The sequence below is a fragment of the Lissotriton helveticus genome, chromosome 11 (genome assembly GCF_964261635.1).
Source record: "Lissotriton helveticus chromosome 11, aLisHel1.1, whole genome shotgun sequence".
Lineage (NCBI taxonomy): Eukaryota > Metazoa > Chordata > Amphibia > Caudata > Salamandridae > Lissotriton > Lissotriton helveticus.
Window position 1 is genome coordinate 1,182,788,049 of NC_136072.1, and position 21,670 is coordinate 1,182,809,718.

The 21,670-nt window shown below is 42.9% G+C and overlaps 1 protein-coding gene across 1 annotated transcript in view; it reads right to left on the bottom strand.

Annotated features, from left to right (window-relative positions):
• Positions 1–21,670, bottom strand: part of ADGRD1 (adhesion G protein-coupled receptor D1) — a 1,126,805-nt gene that overhangs the window by 977,704 nt on the left and 127,431 nt on the right. The window contains exons 5-6 of the mRNA XM_078666340.1: positions 15,741–15,944; positions 9,601–9,855 (exon numbers count right to left, since the gene is read on the bottom strand). Coding sequence (XP_078522466.1) covers positions 9,601–9,855; positions 15,741–15,944 — 459 coding nt within the window. The remainder of the gene's footprint in view (positions 1–9,600; positions 9,856–15,740; positions 15,945–21,670) is intronic.

The following is a 21,670-nucleotide window of genomic DNA, read 5'->3' on the forward strand; positions in this document are numbered from 1 at the left end:
GAAGTCTTCTTCTTAGTGGTCAAGCTGCTGCTGCGTGTCATGCATGTACTACCAGAGGTCTCCTTCTTGGTGGTCATCCTGCTGCATGTCATACACATACTACCAGAGGTCTTGTTCTTGGTGGTCATGTTGCTGCTGCATGCCATGCACGTACTACCAGAGGTCTTCTTCTTGGTGGTCATACTGCTGCATGGTGTTTGCAATTTCCTGTCACCCAGCCTGGTCCCAGCTTGCCTGGGGTCACAAAAGACTGGTGTTAAAACCCTTTGTGAGTGTGCTGGGCAGAGCTTTTATGGCGTGCAAATGTGGTAGGTGACAGCTCCTCCTGCTCGTCAAGTCAGAAATGGCCCATCCTGCCAACAGTTATTCCCCCTTTGTCTCACTGTTTGGAAGCAATACACAATACATAAAGACCAACTGCCAGCTATACCTAGTCAAGTGACCTAGGATACAGGCCGCAGGCACCAAATGGTTGCGGCAAGAAAAGGACAACTTTCTTAAAGTAGCATTTTCAGAAATGTGACCTAAAATCAGATTTTACCATTAAAGAGGGTTCTAAATTACAATTCCATAGACACCAAACTCAAATTCCCACCTGCTCCCAATTGAAAGTTATAATTTATTAAATGTAATAAGTTAACCCAATGTTATCCTAAGGGAGAGGCAGGACTTGAAGTAGAAAACGGATTTAAGCATTTTCACTACCAACACATTCAAAAGTTAAAAGTACATGTCCAGCTTTTTAAATACATTGCACCCTGCCTTGTGTGCTATTTAGGGCCTACCGGAGAGGTGACCTATATCTTATGTATTAAAAATGTAGGTTTAAGCCTAATAAAGGTTTGTTTTGCCAGGTTGAAATAGCAGTCTGCAATGGCAGGCCTGGGACATGTTTGAAAGGCTACTAAAGTAGGTGGTCAAATTGGTGTAAGCCAATTTCACTATTTTTAAAGGCGTGGGCACAAGCACTTTAGCACTAGTTAACAGTTGTAAACTAGTAAAGATCAACAACAATGGAAGAGTAAGGCAAACATTTTGGGGGAAGACCCCCCTAAGGCTGACAGCTCTAACAATGACATCACACCGTGGGCTGAACGTACTACACTGGCATCGCACAAGAGCTAAGTTTAAGGCAGTCGCTTCACAATAAGAGCTTGCCTTATTGCAATGACATCACACTGCGGGCTAAACTTACTGAAGAAACATCCCACAAGACCTAAGTTTAAGGCAGTGTATTCACAATACGAGCTTCCCTTACTGCAGTGACATCGGACTAACACGTGCTGAAACTGTACTGAGTAACATTTCACTTTGAGCCTCCCTTGCCGAAGTGATGTTACATTGAGGTTTGACTTTGCTGCAGCGACATTAAAAGAATGTTGCAGATACCAATGAGAGCTAATCTAGCTTCAAAGTGTAGGTGTGTTTTTATGTTTCATCCATCAGCTGCCTGTTGTGAGGGAACAAGCTGACCTTTATTTGTCATTATTTGCCTTCTGCACTCCTGTGCTAAAAAAAACAGTCTGGAAAAACATTTATATAACTCCTGTAATAATTCTTTCTGTACAGAGCTGAGATAACAAAGGTAATTTGTCAAATGATAAATGAGTTATTCAGAGGAAACTTCTGAGGGCTGCTCTAATGCTCTCTGGGTGTCTCTAATCTGCACTCAACCACCTGCCTACGGATTTCTGTCTGAATGAAGAAATATTTCCTCCTGCGTATGGCATGACATTAGTGTTTCACATCCCCTGCTGGTCCAGGGAGACATTGCCCTTCATAAAAGAGATGTTGGCCACAGGTGAGTTGAGTTCCAATTAAAAAGGAGACTTTTCAAACACATCAGTGCCTCTGAAACTGTAGAAGCGTACTCTTTCAGGTGTCAGCCGCCCTTACCGAGGAACCATCTGCACAGCACATGACTGACTCAGTGGAAGCCCTACCAGCCTTTCAGAGTCACTGACCAGTCCAAGATTGGCACATGACAGGCTCTGTCTCAGCCCTACTTGTCTTTCAAAGACATCGGCTTGTCAGAACCCTAATATTTGAATAAGGCTTCTTGGAACAGGTCTTCCAGCTCCATGCCATGCATGCTTTTTGGAGCAGGTCCTCCAGCAGGGGAGCATCTTCAAGCAGGATGCATCTTCTCAGCTCCACACCACCCAGGCTTCTTAAAACAGGTCCTCTAGTAGAGGAGCATCTTCCAGCAGGTTAGATCTTCTCAACTCCACATTGTCCAGGCTTTTTGGAGCAGGTCCTCTTGTAGAGGGGCATCTTCCAGCAAGTTTGATCTTCTAAGCTGCACACCATTCAGGCTTCTTGGTAGTGGAGCATCTTCCAGCAGGTTGGGTCTTCTCAACTCCATCATCCAGCAGGTCCTCTAGTAGGAAGGCATCTTACAGTTGGTTGGCTCTTCCCTTAGATCCTCTCCATCGAGGCTTCTTGGAGCCGGTCCTTCAGCAAGGAAGCATCTTCCAGGAGGTTGCATCTTCACAGCTCCACACCATCCAGGCTTCCTAAAACAGGTCCTCTAGTAGAGGAGCATCTTCCAGGAGGTTGGATCTTCTCAGCTGCACACCATCCATGCTTCTTAAAACAGCTTCTCAATTCCACATCAACCAGGCTTTTTGGAGCAGGTCCTCCAGTAAGAAAGCATCTTCCACCTAGTTGGATCTTCCCTTAGATCCTCTCCATCCAGGCTTCCTGTAGCAAGTCCTCCAGCAGGGGAGCATCTTCCAGCAGATTGGATCTTCTCAGCTCCTCACCGTCCAGGCTTCTTGTAGCAGGTCCTCCAGCAAGGGAGCATCTTCCAGCAGGATCCAGGATCCTGTGGTGGCCAATGGGTACCACAGGCAGCCCATTCTGTGTCTCTGAAGATGCCATGCTCACCTAGTGTTATCCTATGGGGAAAACTCAGTTACTGGGAAAGCATGCTGCCTGTGACATCATGACGGTTGACACTCTCCAGCTGTACATTTGTAAACTCCTCCTTTTTAGTTTTGGCCTCAAAATGGCTCTTGATGTCTAGAATCATGCTTTCTACAGAAAGATTATAGTAAAAAGTGCATAAATATATACATACAAGGGCTTTTCGTTAGAATTCTTCATCCATTGGACTGTTCAAGTGTCATTCACATTTTTTTTCCACACACCGCGGCATGCATCATGGGACACGATTGGCTGTCTTGCGCTGGGACAGCATTCTTCCTGATAAAATGTGCACACCTTTAGTGCCAGGGATGATGTGCCTGGTTCGCTGGGAAATGCCCTTGCATTAAAGCTTTTATATTTTTGCCAAATTTGTTTGAAGATTGCATGCTTGCATAATGATTCCAATGCCTCCCTCACAATGTGCAGATGTCTCTTTTGGGCATGGGCACACCAGCAGCGAGCTGGTACATCTAGGAAGCCTCCAACACAGTGAGATGTGGCTGTCAACATTGTGCTGGGTCCTGAATCCACCTATGTAGTAGCATGGGTGCAGTAGACGTACTTTGGGTCAGTCTCAGTGGAGACTTCAGTACGTGCTCAACAGAGTCACCATCCTTGGGTACAAGGATGTCAGACAGGTGCTCCTGTGCAGACATGAATTCTCTCAGCCACTGCAGTCACCTCCTTTCAGTGTGAGACAGCAGCTGGACAGGGCCTGCTTTAGGGCAGAAACACCCAGTGCAACAGTTTTTTTTGGCCCCCCCGCCCTCCACCAAAAATCCTCCTTCTCCAGGAATTCCCTCACTATCACACTCCAAAAGAGTCCCTCATCTCTCCATAGTCCCTCTCTCACATGCTTTTCATGTATTCTATAGCGCTATATCACACACATAGAGCAAAACAAATCATATCTTTATAAATCACTCTATACAAAAAGTTACATTAGACAATGAGGACTACAAGGTGTAGGAGTCACAGGTCACCGACAGTAGCAGGCAGTATTTGGTGTGGATAAGCCCAAACCTACGATTTAAAATGTATCACAGTGGTTGGCTTTACTAATAAGAATGCATTTCTACCCAAATGAAGCCTTTTAGCAACATTAGACTGGAAAAAAATAACATTCTAATCTATACCATGCAGTTTCAATGCAGCTCTTTGATAACAGTTCATAGCTCACTGTGCTATACTAGGGTTGTAACTTAGGAACTGCAAGTAATAAATGATCTCTTGAACAGAAGCTGTAACCCACTGATAGATCCACTGAAAATACAGTTCAGTAATGAGTGTGGCACACGTTCTTTGCAGCAGGCATAGTATCCCTCTGCGTTACTTTATCATGCGTGGAACTGCCACTAGACAAAATATCTCTCTCCAGCAGGAATATTAATCACCAGAGTTACCTTGACATTTTTACTGTTGCCTGAAAACTGCTGGACACACAAGGAACTCTGCAGCAGGTGCTTTTTAAACACATGTAGTGTCTAAGTACGGTGCCCCCAGATGTGAGTGTACCTGTAGCACAGCCCTAGAGCAGGCCCTGGAAATGATGACCCTGGCTTTTGGCAGCATGGTCCCCACCCACCAACTGCCCAGTTTGTCAGGCAGACCTTTCTAGGTCTGGGGATTCTTCAAGCCAGTCTCACCCTGGAAGCCTTCTGCATCATGGGTTTCAAGGCATGGTCTAAATGTTGTCTTCATGACCTAGTACCTACTGATTGGTGGCTTGGTGGGTATGAGTGGGTTTCAGCTTCTAACCATTAAAGCTCCTAAGGTCCGGGTCCAACATGGTCAAATGTATCAGACCGAACATCTTGACTAACTGGACCGGCCCGTCATGGCACAAAGGTTCATTGGATCACCTGCCCGGTAACTCCAAGATAAAGTCAAATCATGTCTTGTTCCGTAGGTTCAACTCCTACAAGGAGGAGAATTGCTCTGGACAGTGTTCTGGCTCTGGGAAGATGAGAACACAGACGAAACGTTCTCCCTAAAAAGGAAAGCTAGGAGCGCCGTGGTCATCATGTTATCCTAGCTTTACACTGAGAGGAGTTTTGATGCACACAGGCCACCAGCACCATGATAGCCATTATGAAGAAGACCCCAGTGGAAAATTAAGAAGCATATTTACGGTACCCACTGGCTTGTTCTTATTTTATCAATCAATCAGTAGATCTGTAGAGCTCTTCTTGTCGTCTAAATCAATGGGGAGGGAAAGAGAAGCTGTGATCCATTCGGCTTCCAATGGTTAGACAAAAAATCAAAAGGGGGAGAATGGGCCACTTGTCCTGTGTAACCAGGGTCTTGTTATGTGTTGGTTCCGTCATAAAAACCCTCATATACGTACACAGGTAAATGGTGGTATATCTTGATTCTCCGCCTAAATGTACTGTTACAGCATCATCATTGGGTTTTTGTTAGTCTATATGCTGACCTCCACCTGGAGGAAGACTATCTGTTTGTCAGTAGTGTCCAGAGATTAAAAAGAGGGCGTGAAAGTGCTCAAGTGTGGTGAGGTTAAAATTCTCTACATAACATTTTTCACAGGTATTTATTGGAGAGGTAGTGATGTGGGAAATTAAAAAAAATTGGGGGTTACTTATGGAAGTCAAATCTGTAGTATCTGTACCTTTCAAATGTCGGCAAATTTACTTCCTCGGAATGCCGAAGAGCACGTTCAGAACCCTGATTTGATTCCAAACAAGTCACTGGCTTGTTCTGGCTCCGTTCGCGGTACGCCAGGTGGAAGTCAGCATATAGACTAACAAAAACCCAATGATGACGCTGTAACAGTACACTTAGCCGGAGAATCAAGATATACCGCCAGTTACCTGTGTACGTATATGAGGATTTTTATGATGGAACCAACACATAACAAGACCCTGGTTACACAGGACAAGTGGTCCATTCTCCCCCCTTTTGATTTTTTGAGCTCTTCTTGTCACCCGTAAGGGTGTCCAGGTGCTGGCAGGGTCCATTGTCGTTTGAGTCACTTGTACATACTCATGCCACGACAGCGAGATATACAATTGCATTTTGGCCTGATGAGACCATCTGATTGGCCATAAGACTTGGAAACAGTTGGGGCTATTCCCAAACTGCAGTTTGTAGTATGTAAATCGCCGGTACAGCATTACTACTCACTTATGAAAAAATTATATTCACTAACCCACAAGCTGAGCTCTCCACATCGCCTTTCGTTTCTGAGATCTCCATCACGATGGCAGAGATCTTCACACTCAAACCTTTGTGTAGTAGTAAATGCGGGCGGGACAAGGAAGTGGCTGGAAAATGGGGAATATTTTCTACTAAATGGAAGGGTTTTGGTCAAAGGTAAGGGGGTTTAGGGAGGAACACGATACATCAAACTCCCCCCACAAAAGAGTAACCCTATTGCTATTCCCAAACTACAGTTCTAAAATTAGTACAGTCCTAAAGGTGTTGGAAAAGTAGTAAATGTCCTCCAGCCCAGCCTTGGAGTAGGCCAAGCACCACATCTGGCCACTAGCAGGTACTGCAACACAATCCCTTCTAAAATAATTGAGGGAGAGTCTTAAAATAAAACCCCTAGTAAAATGTTTTAATATAATAAAAACATTTCAACATTTAAAATATACCTAGAAATTCGTTTTGTTTAATGTCTAAACAATATATATATATATATGTGTATATATATATATATATATACACATATATATATATATATATATATGCCAACTCGTGTTTCTGCGAGGAAGCCTTCGGCCCCACCAGCGGCGGGCCTGGACGGGTTCGCAACGCCCATACAATCCACACAGTCCTCGTTCCATGTTAGATCAATAAGAAACGAAGTCCAGGCCACTTTCCTTGATTCAGCGTGTGTTTATTCACAGGAGCTCACTCGACGCGTTTCGGAGACTTGATCACCGAAACGTGTCGAATGAGCTGCTGTGAATAAACACACGCAGAATGATATATATATATATATATATATATCCAGCTCACGGTTTCTGCCAGACTTGTCCGAAGGAAAGAAACCACGCACTCCGGGGGTCGTTTTCAATAGTTTATTTTGCAGTTTGTAACAGACGCGTTTCGGCGCTCCGCCTTCCTCAATGTCTGCAGGGTTTCGAGCTCGATATATATATATATATATATATGTATAAATAGGTATATATACATATATAATTATTACATAAATATTGTATTATCTTAAAAACTAATTACGAAACTTAACTTACAAATAAAACTAAACTTTTGATAACATTTTTAAATATGTTTCATTATATATACACATTACTGAACAATTTTTAATACATATTAAATAAAATCGTTACCATGGGATAGAATTTTTGATTATTCCTTACAAAATATTATTATAAATGAAATAAATATATTTGAATTAATGAATTATTTAATACACATTTAATTTACTGAGTCAATGAGTTTTTATTAGCTAACTTATAGGTTAATAATAAATATTTTTCATTATCTTACTTCTTATATTAAAATATTTAACATACTTTTTAAAAGATTAATAAACTTTAATATTTATCCCTATACTTTCCCAAAGGGAGGCCTCTGCAATGGTGGTGGAGATCTTCATGTACTAGTAAAAAGTTACTAGTAGTAACTTTACACTCAGAAATCGTGCTGTAGGAGGCCCCACAAGGGGGTAGAGACACATAATTCTGCACACAGGTGTACATATACACTCAGAAATGACGAATAGCAAAATCATGGAGATTTACACCTATGTGTAGTGCTCAATATACATATGAGCAAATCTACAAGTGTCTATTTATCTGGATGAATAGGGCCCCAGTGAGCCTAAGTGTGATCAGCTCTCATTGTGACTATCCAACTACTGGGAGCCGTTTTAACGTCCCCACATCTTAGTCCGCTTCAGGAGTTGGATGCAGTTAGAACCGTGGTGGGGGTGGAGGTCAACCAGTGTTTAAGACTTCACTGCAGAGGAGAGAGCTGGAAGGAAGCACCACAGGCCCCATGGAGATGATGGAGGCCAGGATGATGGCAAATCCTTCCCTGCAGTAACAATCATCAGGTGAGGACCAAGTGATACCTAGAAGCAATCTCTATACGCACCATCAGGTCCACCTTGATAGGATCCTTTCCGATGGGCCGCTTCCTTGCTTCCGTTGCGGAATAGTCTGAAGATGATCTTCAGAAGGGATCAAAGGATCCATGGTGTTGACTCTACAGGGAGACTTTACAAGGACTTTGGTTCGTACTATTTCATACTTGCTGTACGCTGCCAAGAGAATGGAGGTCAATGGTAATAATGAAGGGGTGGGTTCCACAAACCATTGACAGTGCCATTAACACAATGTTTCAAAAAGTCTTTAGCGGGTCATTTGCTGCCAGCCTTTTCAAAAACTGGACATTGGTTACATCTCAATGGTGGTCACCATGTTCAGAGACTGCACTTAAGGTGCAACCCAGCAGACGTACCATCGTTCACATACCAAGCTGGTAAGTCCATAGCCTAAAGTTGAAAATGTAAGCGTGTACCTGGAAGCTGACATCTCTTGTGCCTCAAAATGCTTAAAAAATATGTATGCCAACTAAATATAGTTAAGAATGGTCTTCGATTCTTGCAAACAATGTTCATGGCATAGTGGTTGTGTCTTTCGTTAGTACTCGGTTCACTTACAGCAACCTTCAGCTCTCTGGTCTTCTGAACGACCATGTCAGATGTTTGCAGTTATCAGGGCTGGGCTTGGGCATGAAGAGCAGGATTCCACTGTCTGGAGACAGCAGCAGTGTCTCTCTACTAAGGACCAGGTCTGCTTTCAGATAGCTTGTCTGGATCTTAAATGCTTGCGCCCACGATGCCCGGAGTACGACCAACAAAGGCTACAAGATGAGGCAAACGTTTCTGGTTTTCAGTCTATATTTGTCTGCTCAATGCAGTCCTTTAAGTGTTATACCAAAATAGTGAACAATATGTTTAACAATATTTTTACATTCTCCACCAATTAAAACAAACTCACAAAATATGTTTATCAACATTTTGTGAAAAAAGTTGACTTTACTGCTACAAGTCTGTAAAGGTGGCAGACCTGCAATAATGGCTTATTCGCTGCCTGACAACATCATCTAAATAAAAGTCAAAGGTGAATTTGTTCTGGATTAGTTTAACACAACCCTAAAAGTAATAAAGGAGTTAAGATGTTTGTGACACTTTTGAAGAAATGTGTTTCTAGGTCTGTGAAAAAGGTAATATAATTCTGTAGAAGGGGACTATCAGGTTTCTAGTCATGCAAATAAACCTATTTCCAAGTAAATTATGGAATTGGTTTAAATGTGGTGAGGGGGTTGGTGAAGCTTGGAGACAGTTTCACCACTCCTGGCCACTGAAAGAGTAATCGAGGAACCCCACCGGACATGTGACCACACTAGCAGTAGCCTCAGTGCCAGGTTGGTGCCACCCAGACAACAAAGTACTGGGAAGCTCAAAGGTGGGCATTGGACACAGAGCTGGAGGTAAGGATCCCTCTCTGGATGTAAATGTAAATGTAAATGTAAATGTAAAATGTGTTAATGGAATACTGATAGAAGGATAGAAAGTTTGACATCATTAATCAATGCTGTCCATATAAAAGACTGTCGACCGTGTGAAGTTGTTGTGTCACGCACTCCATCCACACGTACTTCATTTCATCTCACCTGTAGCAGCCGTAAAATACAGTTGTATCTCTGCGGGAGTCAGAGCGCGTTCCCAGATGACGAATTCATCGAAGGCCCCGTTTACATAAGTCCCAGCCTGGTCCTCGCTCGTGGCCACCACCAGGCTGGACTTTGGGTTTCCGTAGCTCTGGGACTCTCTGCCCCTTGCGTCGCTGGTGTTCAAGGTTCCGTTGACATAAATCTTCAGTCCCTTTTCTAAGGTCCAGGTGAAGAGGACATGGGTCCAGTCTGCCCCTGTGGAGGAGAGGGAAGGAAGTCTGTAAGTCCAGTTAGAATTCTGGGTCACTCAAGCAAATTTCATACAGATTTTAATATAAAATGTAAGCTTGGTGCACCTTAAGCCAGCAGTAAAGGCTGCAAAATCCCTCCCCCCTTTTCCACATATTGGGGCCGATTCACAGAACTAACTTAAGACAAACTCCTAAACTTACTACTTTTGATATTCACAGAAGTTAGGATTTTGTCTTACGTTTGTCTTAAGACAAACTTAAGACAGACTTAAGACAGACTTAAGACAAATTTAAGACAAACTTAAGACAGACTTAAGACAGACTTAAGACAGACTTAAGAAAGACTTAAGACAAACTTAAGACAGAACCCTAACTTAAGTCTGTGTTAAGTCTGTGTTAAGTCTGTCTTAAGTTTGCCTTAAGTCTGTCTTAACTCTGTCTTAAGTTTGTCTTAAGACAAAGTTAAGACAAAATCCTAATTTCTGTGAATACTGAAAGTAGTACTTTTAGGATTTTGTCTTAAGTTAGTTCTGTGAATCGGGCCCATACAAAGTAAATATTTTGTTGATTTTTTAAATTAGAAATGTATTTACTCATATTTTAACATTTTTCATGTGATTTTTGGTATTTTCTTTGCTGTGTGCATCAAGTTGTTTTTTGACTGTTCGAGGTTAAGAGTTTTGCTGCATTTTATTTGTAGATTTGCATTTTCCATCTTTTCCTCCCATGTTTTTTCGATCAAATATTAGTCAGTCAGCAGGGACAGCAGTTTCTGGACCAGGCACCTCACTACGAGCTTGAAGAATGTCTCTGCCTCCCTTAGTATAATATGTTGTATCTCTCTCACAAACATTTCCTTAATGGGTGCTGGTTCCAGAGAACTCTGCAATGTATGGTTTATGTCCATTAACTTTGTTCTTAAAGTCCTGCAATGCATGGACAGAATCAATTAAATGTTGCAGATGCAATGCATTAAGAAAACAGCGTGTAACGTACACAGTGGAGTTAATTTTGAGTAAAATATTTCATATAACACTGGCCTAGCTCTGAGGGGGTGGAACACTATATAAAGGAGGCTTTGTTTGTAGCCGGAGCTTGGCGCATCTTGGACATAAGGTGCTGGACAGAGATCACCATGGTGGTGGCGGCTGGAGGGGGTTCCACTTACGACCATATTACAAAAAACAGTAAGGGCCTCATTTCTGGGGTTTTGGTGCAGGGCAGCACTGCAGCAAGTCAGTTTTCTGCGCTGCCCTACGCCAAAGTGAAAGGGCAGGAGTGCACTGTATCTATCCAATATGGCGTCATTTTGGCAGCCTAGCCCCAATGCAAGCACTCTCACACCATGGTGCAAGACTGCATGTGTTATCGGCAGGGTTGTTTCCGTGCAGGAAGGGGCACCTCCTCAGGACAGGCACAACGAGGAGAAATATCTTTATTTCTCCTCGTTACTTCCTCTTTCTATGTGTGCTGTATGTCGCGGCACACATAGAAAGAAGAATATGCCTCTCAGGATTGTTTTTGTGCAGGAAGGTGTCCCTTCCAGCATAAAAATAATTTTGCATTCAACACAGACAAACTTTCACCATGGTGCAAGGATGGTGCAAGGGTGTCTGAGTTGGCACTAGGCTGCTAAAAAAGCAGGGAAAAAAGCAGGAATGTGCTGTGTTGCTTTAAATACGACGCATTCCCGCCCTTTGCCGTCACACAGTGCAGCGGGTCACCTTGATACACTGCACTGCGTGACATTCTCGTAAATAGCCCCCTAAACCTATTAATGTGCGTGACTGAAGTGCAAGGTCTGGATCAGTGGTTCTTAACCTTTTGACTCCTGTGGGCACCCACTTAATAATTTCTGAAATGTGTGGACACCCACTGAGTTGTTACTGGAATCTGGGGATCCCACCGAGTCATTACTGGAAGCCGGAGACCACCTCCTAAGCAATTTAGATAATTTGAACCGCAAAACAATTCACCAAAATACAGAAACAGCCATTCATCAAACGCATACATAAAGGACGACTGCGACAGGTATAATGCATGCAGTGTGGGCATTCCGACGCAGAAAAGGCTCGTAGAAGTTGTGCAGTAAAATCTATGAGATTTCGCCACGACACTTCTAGGACGCCACTGGGTCAGATCTTACGCCTGCTTGAAGCAGATGTAAGGGGCGACACAGGTTTCACATGGGGCCTTCCCCATGTGAAATGACCTACTGTTGGATTTGTGTCTGTTTCCAGACCCACTCCAGCAATGCGCCACTTTTAGTCCAACACATACAACAGGATTCTTGACGTATCTGTCAATCTTTGCGACATGGAGAACCGTACAGTAAATACTGCGCATCCATGGTGTTGTAAGGAGGGCGCACTGAAAAGTGTTGTATCGCTGTTTTACTGCAGCGGTGCAACACTTTACATAAATGAGGCTCTTCATTTTTAGCCTCCAATTTCAAATTCCATCATAGTTACAGAGGGCCCGATTCACAGAACTAACTTAAGACAAAATCCTGAACTTACTACCATTTTGGTATTCACAGAAGGCACTTACTCATTTTGGTATTCATAGAGGGCACTTACTCATTTTGGTATTCACAGAAGACACTTACTCATTTTGGTATTCACAGAAGACACTTACTCATTTTGGTATTCACAGAAGACACTTACTCATTTCGGTATTCACAGAAGACACTTACTCATTTTGGTATTCACAGAAGGCACTTACTCATTTTGGTATTCACAGAAGGCACTTACTCATTTTGGTATTCACAGAAGGCACTTACTCATTTTGGTACTCACAGAAGGCACTTACTCATTTTGTTATTCACAGAATCCACTTACTTATTGATGAGTAAGTGCCTTCTGTGAATACCAAAATGAGTACGTTACTCAAAATAAGTAAATTACTCAAAATGAGTAAGTCACTCAAAATGAGTAAGTTATTCATTTTGGTATTCACAGAAGGCACTTACTCATCAATGAGTAAGTGCCTTCTATGAATAACAAAATTAGTAAATGCCTTCTGTGAGTACCAAAATGATAGTAAGTTTAGAATTTTTTCTTAGGTTAGTCCTGTGAATCAGGCCCAGAGTGTTTTAAAAATATATATATTTTACATTTTGCTTCTTCATATACTCTTAACTAATTTTTTTATATTGCTTTTTGGTAGGTGGCCAAAATTCTATCTGTTAGTTTCATTCACATGTCCATGATTTTATTGTATTTAGCAGTATTCATTACCAAGGCTGGGTCTGCCAAAAAATGATTGAGAACTGGCTTGCAATAATGAGCATTTTTAAAACAATACCAACTCTTGGAGAATAATTTGCAACAGAAGGAAAGACTTTGAAAAGAATATTTGGATCTAGAGTGAATACAGCTCTAAACGGCAAAGTCATGGACATATGAATGAAAAAACACACAGATAGAATGCTGCCCTCCTACTGAAAAGTATTGTTCATTTATATTTTCAGTTATGCAGTGGTCCAAACTCTAGGACTAGGCACAATGTGCACAAGGATTTAGGGATTTTGACTGGTGCAGTCTAAAGGATCACTACTGCCATTGTTATGAAATAGTCTTTTAATATTATTTAATTTTCTAAGCATCCTCGGACCCTCCGCGTAGGCGTTGCTGACCCCCAGGGGTTCCAAGACCACAAGCTAAGAACCTCTGTTGAAGATAAAAGGCCTGCTTGTTTTCTATTAAGAGCCATATAAATTGTGCAAACTAATAAAGTATGTGCATGAAGTCATGCATTCTGAGGCTCAACTTAAAGAAAGAAGCTTTTTAATAAACACAACACTTAATGGTGACTACAAGGATAAACAAGGTTGCATGTTCTATGTAGAAGAAAGGACCACACATGTAGTAACACTAGGCTCCTGTGTACTTCACGGTCCAGTCCTTGAACCGACCCCTCCATCCTCCATAGAGCGCCCTGAGGAAGGAAGGTGTGGACGATGCGGGTGTTTGGGACGGGGTGCGACAGAGGGACCCATTGCTTGCAGGATGCTTCATTATGGAGTCACAGCATCAGGTCTGATGACATGGAAGGTGTGGGGGAAAGCTTTACATGACTTTCTCTACACAAATAAACTCTTACAACTAGATTGTTGGATAGCTATTTATAACATAGTTAGGGATCAGACTGATTGCTAAGGACTGTGCGCGGAAATATGATTGGGGCATATCTAACTTTTGTCGTATTGTGTATATTAATGCTGAGCTGGTCAGAATATATGAAATCATTCGTATTCTTGTGATGCGTAGAATACTGGTGTTTATTTAATAATTATGCACCATAAAATACCAATATGTACGTGTGTGTGTTGCATGTGTTGTGTGTGTGGCATGTGTGTGTATATTGTGTATGGTGTGTGTTGTGTGTGTGCAGTGTATGTGTGTGTGTGTGTGTGTGTGTGGTGTGTGTTTGTGTGGTGTGTCTGTGTGCATGCATGTGTATGTGTGTGGTGTGTGTGTGGTGTGTGTTGTGTGCGTGGTGTGGTACGTGTGTGTATATCTGTGTGTGTGTGTTGTGTGTGTAAGTGTGTGTGTGTGTGTGTGGTGGGTGTATTTATGTGGTGTGGTGTGTGTGTACATGTGTGTATGTGTGCTATGTGTGTAGTGTGTGTGTGTGTGTGTGTGTGTGTGTGTGTGTGTGCATGTGTGCATGCATGTACATGGGGATCAGGGCAGGGCCTCATTTTGTCACCTACAGAGAAGTGTCTCCAACAAGGTTGGTGTGTCTGCCAACACTCCTGTCTAGGAGCATAACTCAGTGGTGAGAAACCTCTGCCATTTTTCCTTTTCTCTGAAAGGGGTGATTTTTTTCTTTAGGGAATTCTACTGAGTATCACCCCATCATTTGGTGGTAGCATGACAAGGTGGTGTAAGTGCTTTAAGAGGGCTCTGTTGTGTTGGTGACTTTAGTGTCAATTACAATCTGTCTTCTCTTGCGCTTAGCTCTCTTGGAAAGGAACATGGTCATTGTGTTGTGTTCATTTTTCCTTTTTCTAAACATTGCCAAGACTCTTGGGGCCAGATGTATCAATATTGAATTTTGCGATTCCATACTAGCGAATTTTACCGATTTGCTATTATGGATTCGCAAAAATAACGTACGTAGGTTTGCAATAATAATTGCGGTTCCTACATATTCCTTATTTGCGACTCGCAAATTGCGAGTCACAAATAAGGAATGGTTTCACATGCATTCCTATGGGCCTAGAGACCCAAAGGAATGAATGGGAATTGCATGCGCAATTTGCGAGTACCCAATAGGTACTCACAAATTGCGCATGCAATTTCAAGGGTGCCAAATGTTGCACCCCTGTAATATGCATGTGTGCACACGTGGCGCACATACATGGCCTAAGACCATGTATGTACGCTACATGGCACCTTGAAAAATGCAAAAAGTGAATTTTTCATGGAATTCGCAACTTGAAGTTGGTGGTAATTTGTGATTCCTTAAAGACAGGTCGTACATTTATTTGGCTTCCTGCATTTCATTTAAGGAATCGCAAATTGCGATCCCTTAAATGCACTCGCAAAATACGGAATCGCAATTTTTTTAATTCCCTTGCGAATGCCTTTTGGGATAATACATCCCAAAAGGCTTTTTCCCGTTTGCAAATTGGCCGATTCTGCGAATCAGCCCGTTTGCGAACGGAAAAACGCTTGAATCACCCGGCCGTAGATGTCTATGTAGGAGATAACCTCTCTATCGAAATATGGTAGCAAATTTCTTGTGTTCCTGTTTTGACAAATGTAATGATTTTGACTTTAATCCTCATCTCCCAACTTCCTTCCAGTACTCTAATGGCTTTGGTGACTGCTCCATAAATTGAGAGACTCATCAAAACATGTGGCCACAATCTTGACCCACCTGGAGGGCTAATGCTCGCCTTCCAGCTGCGCGCGTTCTCACTGGTGTACATCTCCACGTAGCCCTTCTGCTTGTCTGAGTAGATCTGGAAGCTGCTGGACACCAGCTTCTCGCCGGACGCCAGCGAGTATCGCGACTGCGGCTGAAGCGGGAGCTCTGGCAGGGGCTGGTCCTGCATCTTCCAAAAGAAGGAAAACGTTACGCCTGGCGAGAAGAAACAAGGGTGGAGGTTACTGGCAAGGAAAGCGTATGGTGCTACAAAGGCTCTGGGAAAGGATGCACACTTGAAGCAAGAGTACTTCTGATTCTCCCAGCAGCAGTCTGACTTTAAAGAAACTAGGCATTTACACAACCTTCAAAACAACTCCAATTTCTCAACAAAATGTCACAAGAACATTGGGATTGTCTCAAGAAATTTTCGAGGATTAAATCAAACAGATTCATAACAAAAACACTTATTTGCGACAAAATCCAAGTAGATTATATTTGTGTTAGCGTTCCTGCGCTGATCTTGGAGTATTTCTACATTCTCTTGCCCCTAACCAACCCAGACTGTTTCTGTCCATTTCCTGAACCCGCTGGCCATTTCCCGCTTATGCGTGTTGCGTGTTCTATCTGGGCATTGCCTTTTGGGATTACTGCTTTTGATTGTCACTAGGTATTCCTAAAGTCCTTGCATTGTGAAACACTTCCTCTGTGTGTCGTCCATTAGGCTGGAGTCCATTACTGTTGACCCAGACACACCATGCTTGTCCTGCAGGTTGAAAGGTTTGCTTTGCTGTGCTTGTCAATGTGCAGATGTGGCCTATCTCCACACACTGGCTTTAAAGACCACTGCTGCGTCACTTGTACGTCAGAATATCATGGGGGAAATACCCAGGCGCAGAATATTATAGCCTAAATGTCGAGGACCAAAACATGGAGAAAGCATTAATACGAAATGTATGCACTCATACAGACACTCACACACCTACACAAACGTGTATTCACGTACACCTGCCCACATACATACATAAACACAGAGACACAAATACACTAACTCTCATATAAGATTGTATATGTATAGATACATATAGATAGATAGATAGATAGATAGATAGATAGATAGATAGATAGATAGATAGATAGATAGATAGATAGATAGATAGATAGATAGATAGATAGATAGATAGATAGATAGATAGATGGATAGATGGATGGATGGATGGATGGATGGATGGATGGATGGATGGATGGATGGATGGATGGATGGATGCATGGATAGATAGAGAGATAGATACTTATAAAGGTACAAGCACACATTCATTTACAAAGCTACTCACATGCATGCATACACATTCATATATTTGAATATATATATATATATTCACTGAAAAAACCATAGGTTATAGACCATATATAGTTAGGAATTAGCATTTAAAAAACCTTATTTTACTCACACAAAACCATTGAAATTCCATATATAGTTAGTTGCACTAACTATATATTGCGCACCCGCAATCCACTGCTGATGATGTCACATATTACATCATTCATGACATGGTCAGTGACATCACTGATGACATCACTGATGACATCTCAAATGACATCACTGATGACATCACTGATGACAACATCCAGTGACTATGTTTCTGTAAAGTTAAAATATGTCTTACATATTGAAGAATGAGTGGATGTATAAGTGTCTGGACGAAGGATTTAGTAGGTGCATGACTGAATGTATGAGTGAGTGATTAAATGTGTCTCACTGAGTGCATGGGTTAGTGACTAAACTGTCTTAATTTGTGCATCATTATGTCTGTTGTTCTGTAAACTGCTGCATGTGTTGATCAGTAGCTATATGAGTAACTATATGGGTTATTGATTGATTGCCCAAATATTTGCATGGGAGACTGAGTGTGTGTGTGGCTGGATGGGAGGTGTGTGACTCTGTACAGATCAATGTGTACTTGTATCAATGATTGTATAAGAGAGTAAGTATGTGTTAGTATATGGTTGAAAACGTAAGGTGCTCTATGTTTAACTGTATAGAGTAGAAAATGGAAGTGTGATTGATTCTTTACAGGACTGACTAGGTGTGTGAGTAACTCCATGGATGAGTGGCAGAGTGTGAGTGTCTGTATAGGTGTATGAGTGCATATGATTGTGTTGTAAACATGAGTGATTGTATGTATGAATGATTGTATGGGTGAATGAGTGAATGTGTGTGTAGACGTAGGAATCAGTGAGTACGTATGTAGTAACTAGTATTGGTGTGTCAATGGTTTCAAAAATTATACTCTGTTTTTAACACTGGGTGAAACAGAGGTTATATTAAAATGTGAGGAGATGCATTGTATTGTCACATGAATGATATCATCAGTGATGTGGTCATTGATGTCAAATGAGATGTCATCAGTGATGTCATCAGTGATGTCATTTGAGATGTCATCAGTGATGTCATCAGTGATGTCACTGACCATGTCATGAATGATGTAATATGTGACATCATCAGCAGTGGATTGCGGGTGCGCAATATATAGTTAGTGCAACTAACTATATATGGAATTTCAATGGTTTTGTGTGAGTAAAATAAGGTTTTTTAAATGCTAATTCCTAACTATATATGGTCTATAACCTATGGTTTTTTCAGTGAATTTTCAAGGTTTTGTAAATGCTAATTCCTAACTATATATGGTCTATAACCTATGGTTTTTTCAGTGAATTTCAATGGTTTTTTAATAGCAAATATCATAAGCTGTCGAATGTCAAGTACGTGGTAAGAATTTTTTTTTTCGTGTTTATGCACACTGATCTGCTTTGATTGCTGCCCCCCACCCCTCATTTCTATTAGGAGTACTCTCTCTTTGCAGATAGTGAAGGGTAGTTAATGCAGCCCTTTCCCCCTTTGTAATCCGTCGTGCCTGCTTCTCTCTCCATTTGATTGATTGTTCTCTTTGGTTCATTCTCTATTTACAAACAAGCACAGAGTCGCAATACTCTGTTTAGTCTTTGCAGATAGCGAAAAATCGTGTAAAAAAACAAAAGGAATCGAGCAAAATCAGTAGGCCACTAATGGGATCTCTTTTGACCTCGCTAAAATAGAAACATTAGGAACAACCTGTTGAAAATAGCAATGCGTATGTATATAAGCGGCGTTCATTTGTGTTCACAGTACCCCTTGTTGATTGTTTCAATCGAGCATTGAATTGTTCGAAGTTAATTCTCTTAACGATCTTCTCTACCTGCAAACGAGGAAGAATAGGAATATTCTATCTCCCTTTGCAGATAGTGAAGGGTAGGTAACGCAAGCCTTTAACACGTCGTACCTATTTCATTCCTCATTGATTGATTGATTGTCCGAACATTGACTGTTTGGGAATTAGTTCTTTTTGGAGGTATTCCCTGTTTGCAAATAAACGTAGGAAAATGTTTGCAAGTAGTGAAAGGGTACGTAATGCGGACCGTTCTCCCCCGTTGTAATCTGTCATGCCTATCTACTCCCCACTGATTGATGCACCTTTTTCACCCGGACCATTTACTAGAGATACGTCATCTGGCCCGACCAGAGAGCACCCCTAGTGAAAAGGACATATGCAATAATAACGAAGTGATCACTGTATCCTGTTAACAGAAACTTTACCATGAAACAACCTGGAAAGAAAAAAATAGGAAAACGAAAATCAGTAGGCCACTGATGAACATGAACTTTTATTAAACAACGAACAAAGAAACGATAACATAACGTAATGATAAAACCTATTAATGTCCTAGAAACAAGAAAACGTTAAAATATGCCAGTGGTGAGAGACCAGAAAAACAGTAAGAGAAACCAAATCACCCCTCGCTGTCCCACCGCCTGCCACGCCAAAAAAATCGATAGACTAGGGAAAATGCAAGTCAGTAGAACATCCACCCCCACTCTGGAAACTTCCAAGGTGGGACAGGGTTCCGGCTACGCCCAGCCGGGAGCAGCCCATATAAGGCAGGTTCTGCTGCCACGCCTCGGCCAGGAGATCCTAACGTAGGGTGTAGCCGGAGGAGAGGCCGAGACCAGCGGGACCCGGCCAGGGGATTGCCTTTACAACGCTGAACAGTTGCAGGGGGGGGGAATGTCTCCTCGACCCTCCCCTCTCTCTCCCAGTCCGGCCGCGGTGGCCCTTGAGAGTTTCAGGTAGTCCCGCCACATGCTCTTCCGGTCCGGCCACCAACGGTCAGGGGGCCGAGGCCGACGGGATCCGGCTGCAGCCGATAAACCAAGAAACCCGTTCATGGGGCCAGAGCCAGGGGCGTCCGGCCGACATCCACCGGAAGCCCGGCCCGAAGACGGACGGGACACTTCTTTCTTTTATAATGGCTGCGACAACACTGGAGGGGGATGTCTTGCACATGCCTCCGACCCCCCCTCGTCCTCATCGCCTGGTCCGGCCATAACAAATCTCAAGCGAGACGCCGTGGTGTGCACTGGGAGGGAGAGACGGTGCGAACAGGCCTCTCCCGCCTCCCCAGGTGGAGGCTTCCCAGCTGCACCCTCAGCGCTCCAGGCGGTGGCATCCTAACAACTCCAGTGCTGCACAGTTTCGGAACGACCTAGATAACGGTTCTTCCACTGTGGCCATGCTGCAACGTCTCGCCCGGCAGGGTGGAGCCCGTCCGCTCATGTGACCCCGCGATCGCCGGTAGCTGCCGAACTCTCAAAATGGCGGTCGACCTGGCAAGAGCGGGCCCAACATAAAGAAATGGCCCGGTCACTGGTTGACTCCACCACCGTAGTCCTCCACGACCTTGAAGATTCTAGAGGAGCCGCGGGAGTCTCCGACCCCCGATGGGGAATGACTGCCATGATCGCCCGTGGAGTGACGAAACTGTATCCGCGGGACGTCGGCGCTCCCATGCTGGCGCCAGCCTCACTTTGAATTACTACAATCCTGCAGACCTCACTTCCGGTGAAAGCACAGTGTGACCCGGTAGGAAAAATTGTTGCACCCCCTCCCCTTTTTGACTGATAGTTCAAACCACCGATCCTTTCCTTTGCCCTTTTAACGGAACTTTGGACTGCCTCCCCCTCTTTTACATTTTCTAGAGAAAACAAAACATTAACCACTACATTAGCATAGCAGTTGACACCAGAACTGTTTTCAAATTGAAAACCAACAACATCTTCAACAGAATCCTTTTTGTTTCTGCTGTGACCCTGCTACAGCACAAGCATTGTCCCCAGCAGTAATTCTGCAATGCCGGTAAGAATAGCTGTGGTGCCTACTGGACTCACTCACCCCCGCGGCGCCCCACGCCGTTATTTGCTGGGCGGCAACTTGCTAGACATCACTTTCGTGCCATCTAGATTTCAGCGCGTTCTGCTGCCTTGGAACTATTCGCACAACAGACCGCTACTGACAAGAATATTTCATTATTGGTGCTGTCAATTTCAATAAATCTATTGGATAATTAAAAAGAAATTGCCACGGTCTCTTCGTTGTTTAAATGTTTTTACTGTTTTTGTTTTGTTGTATATATTTATATGTTATTAAAGTTTTATATTCCTACTACTTTGTTGGAGTGCTATATATTTTTAATGTGACACATAATTGTAAAAACTTTGATGTACAAAGAGTCATTCCTGGAATCTTCCGCTTCAGGCTCGGTCCTCTCCCCAATCACAATACAGGATGGTTTTCAGATAGTAGGAACGCGTGTGCTGTGACGGATCACATCGGGTGTGGGCCTTGATCTACTATAACTCCTTTGAAGAGGGGTGATTCTTTACAGCTGGGGCCATAAACTACATCTGCAGGGCTAGCTGATAGCCTAGGACCGGCCTGGACATTCGGACACAGAGGAAGAGGAGTGTCAGAGGGTGCGGTAGTGAATAGGGCGAAAGGGAGGTGTCGGGCGGGCACAGAGTGTGATTCTCAGGGAAGAGCAGCGCAGATGGGGGAAGGTTTATTGCC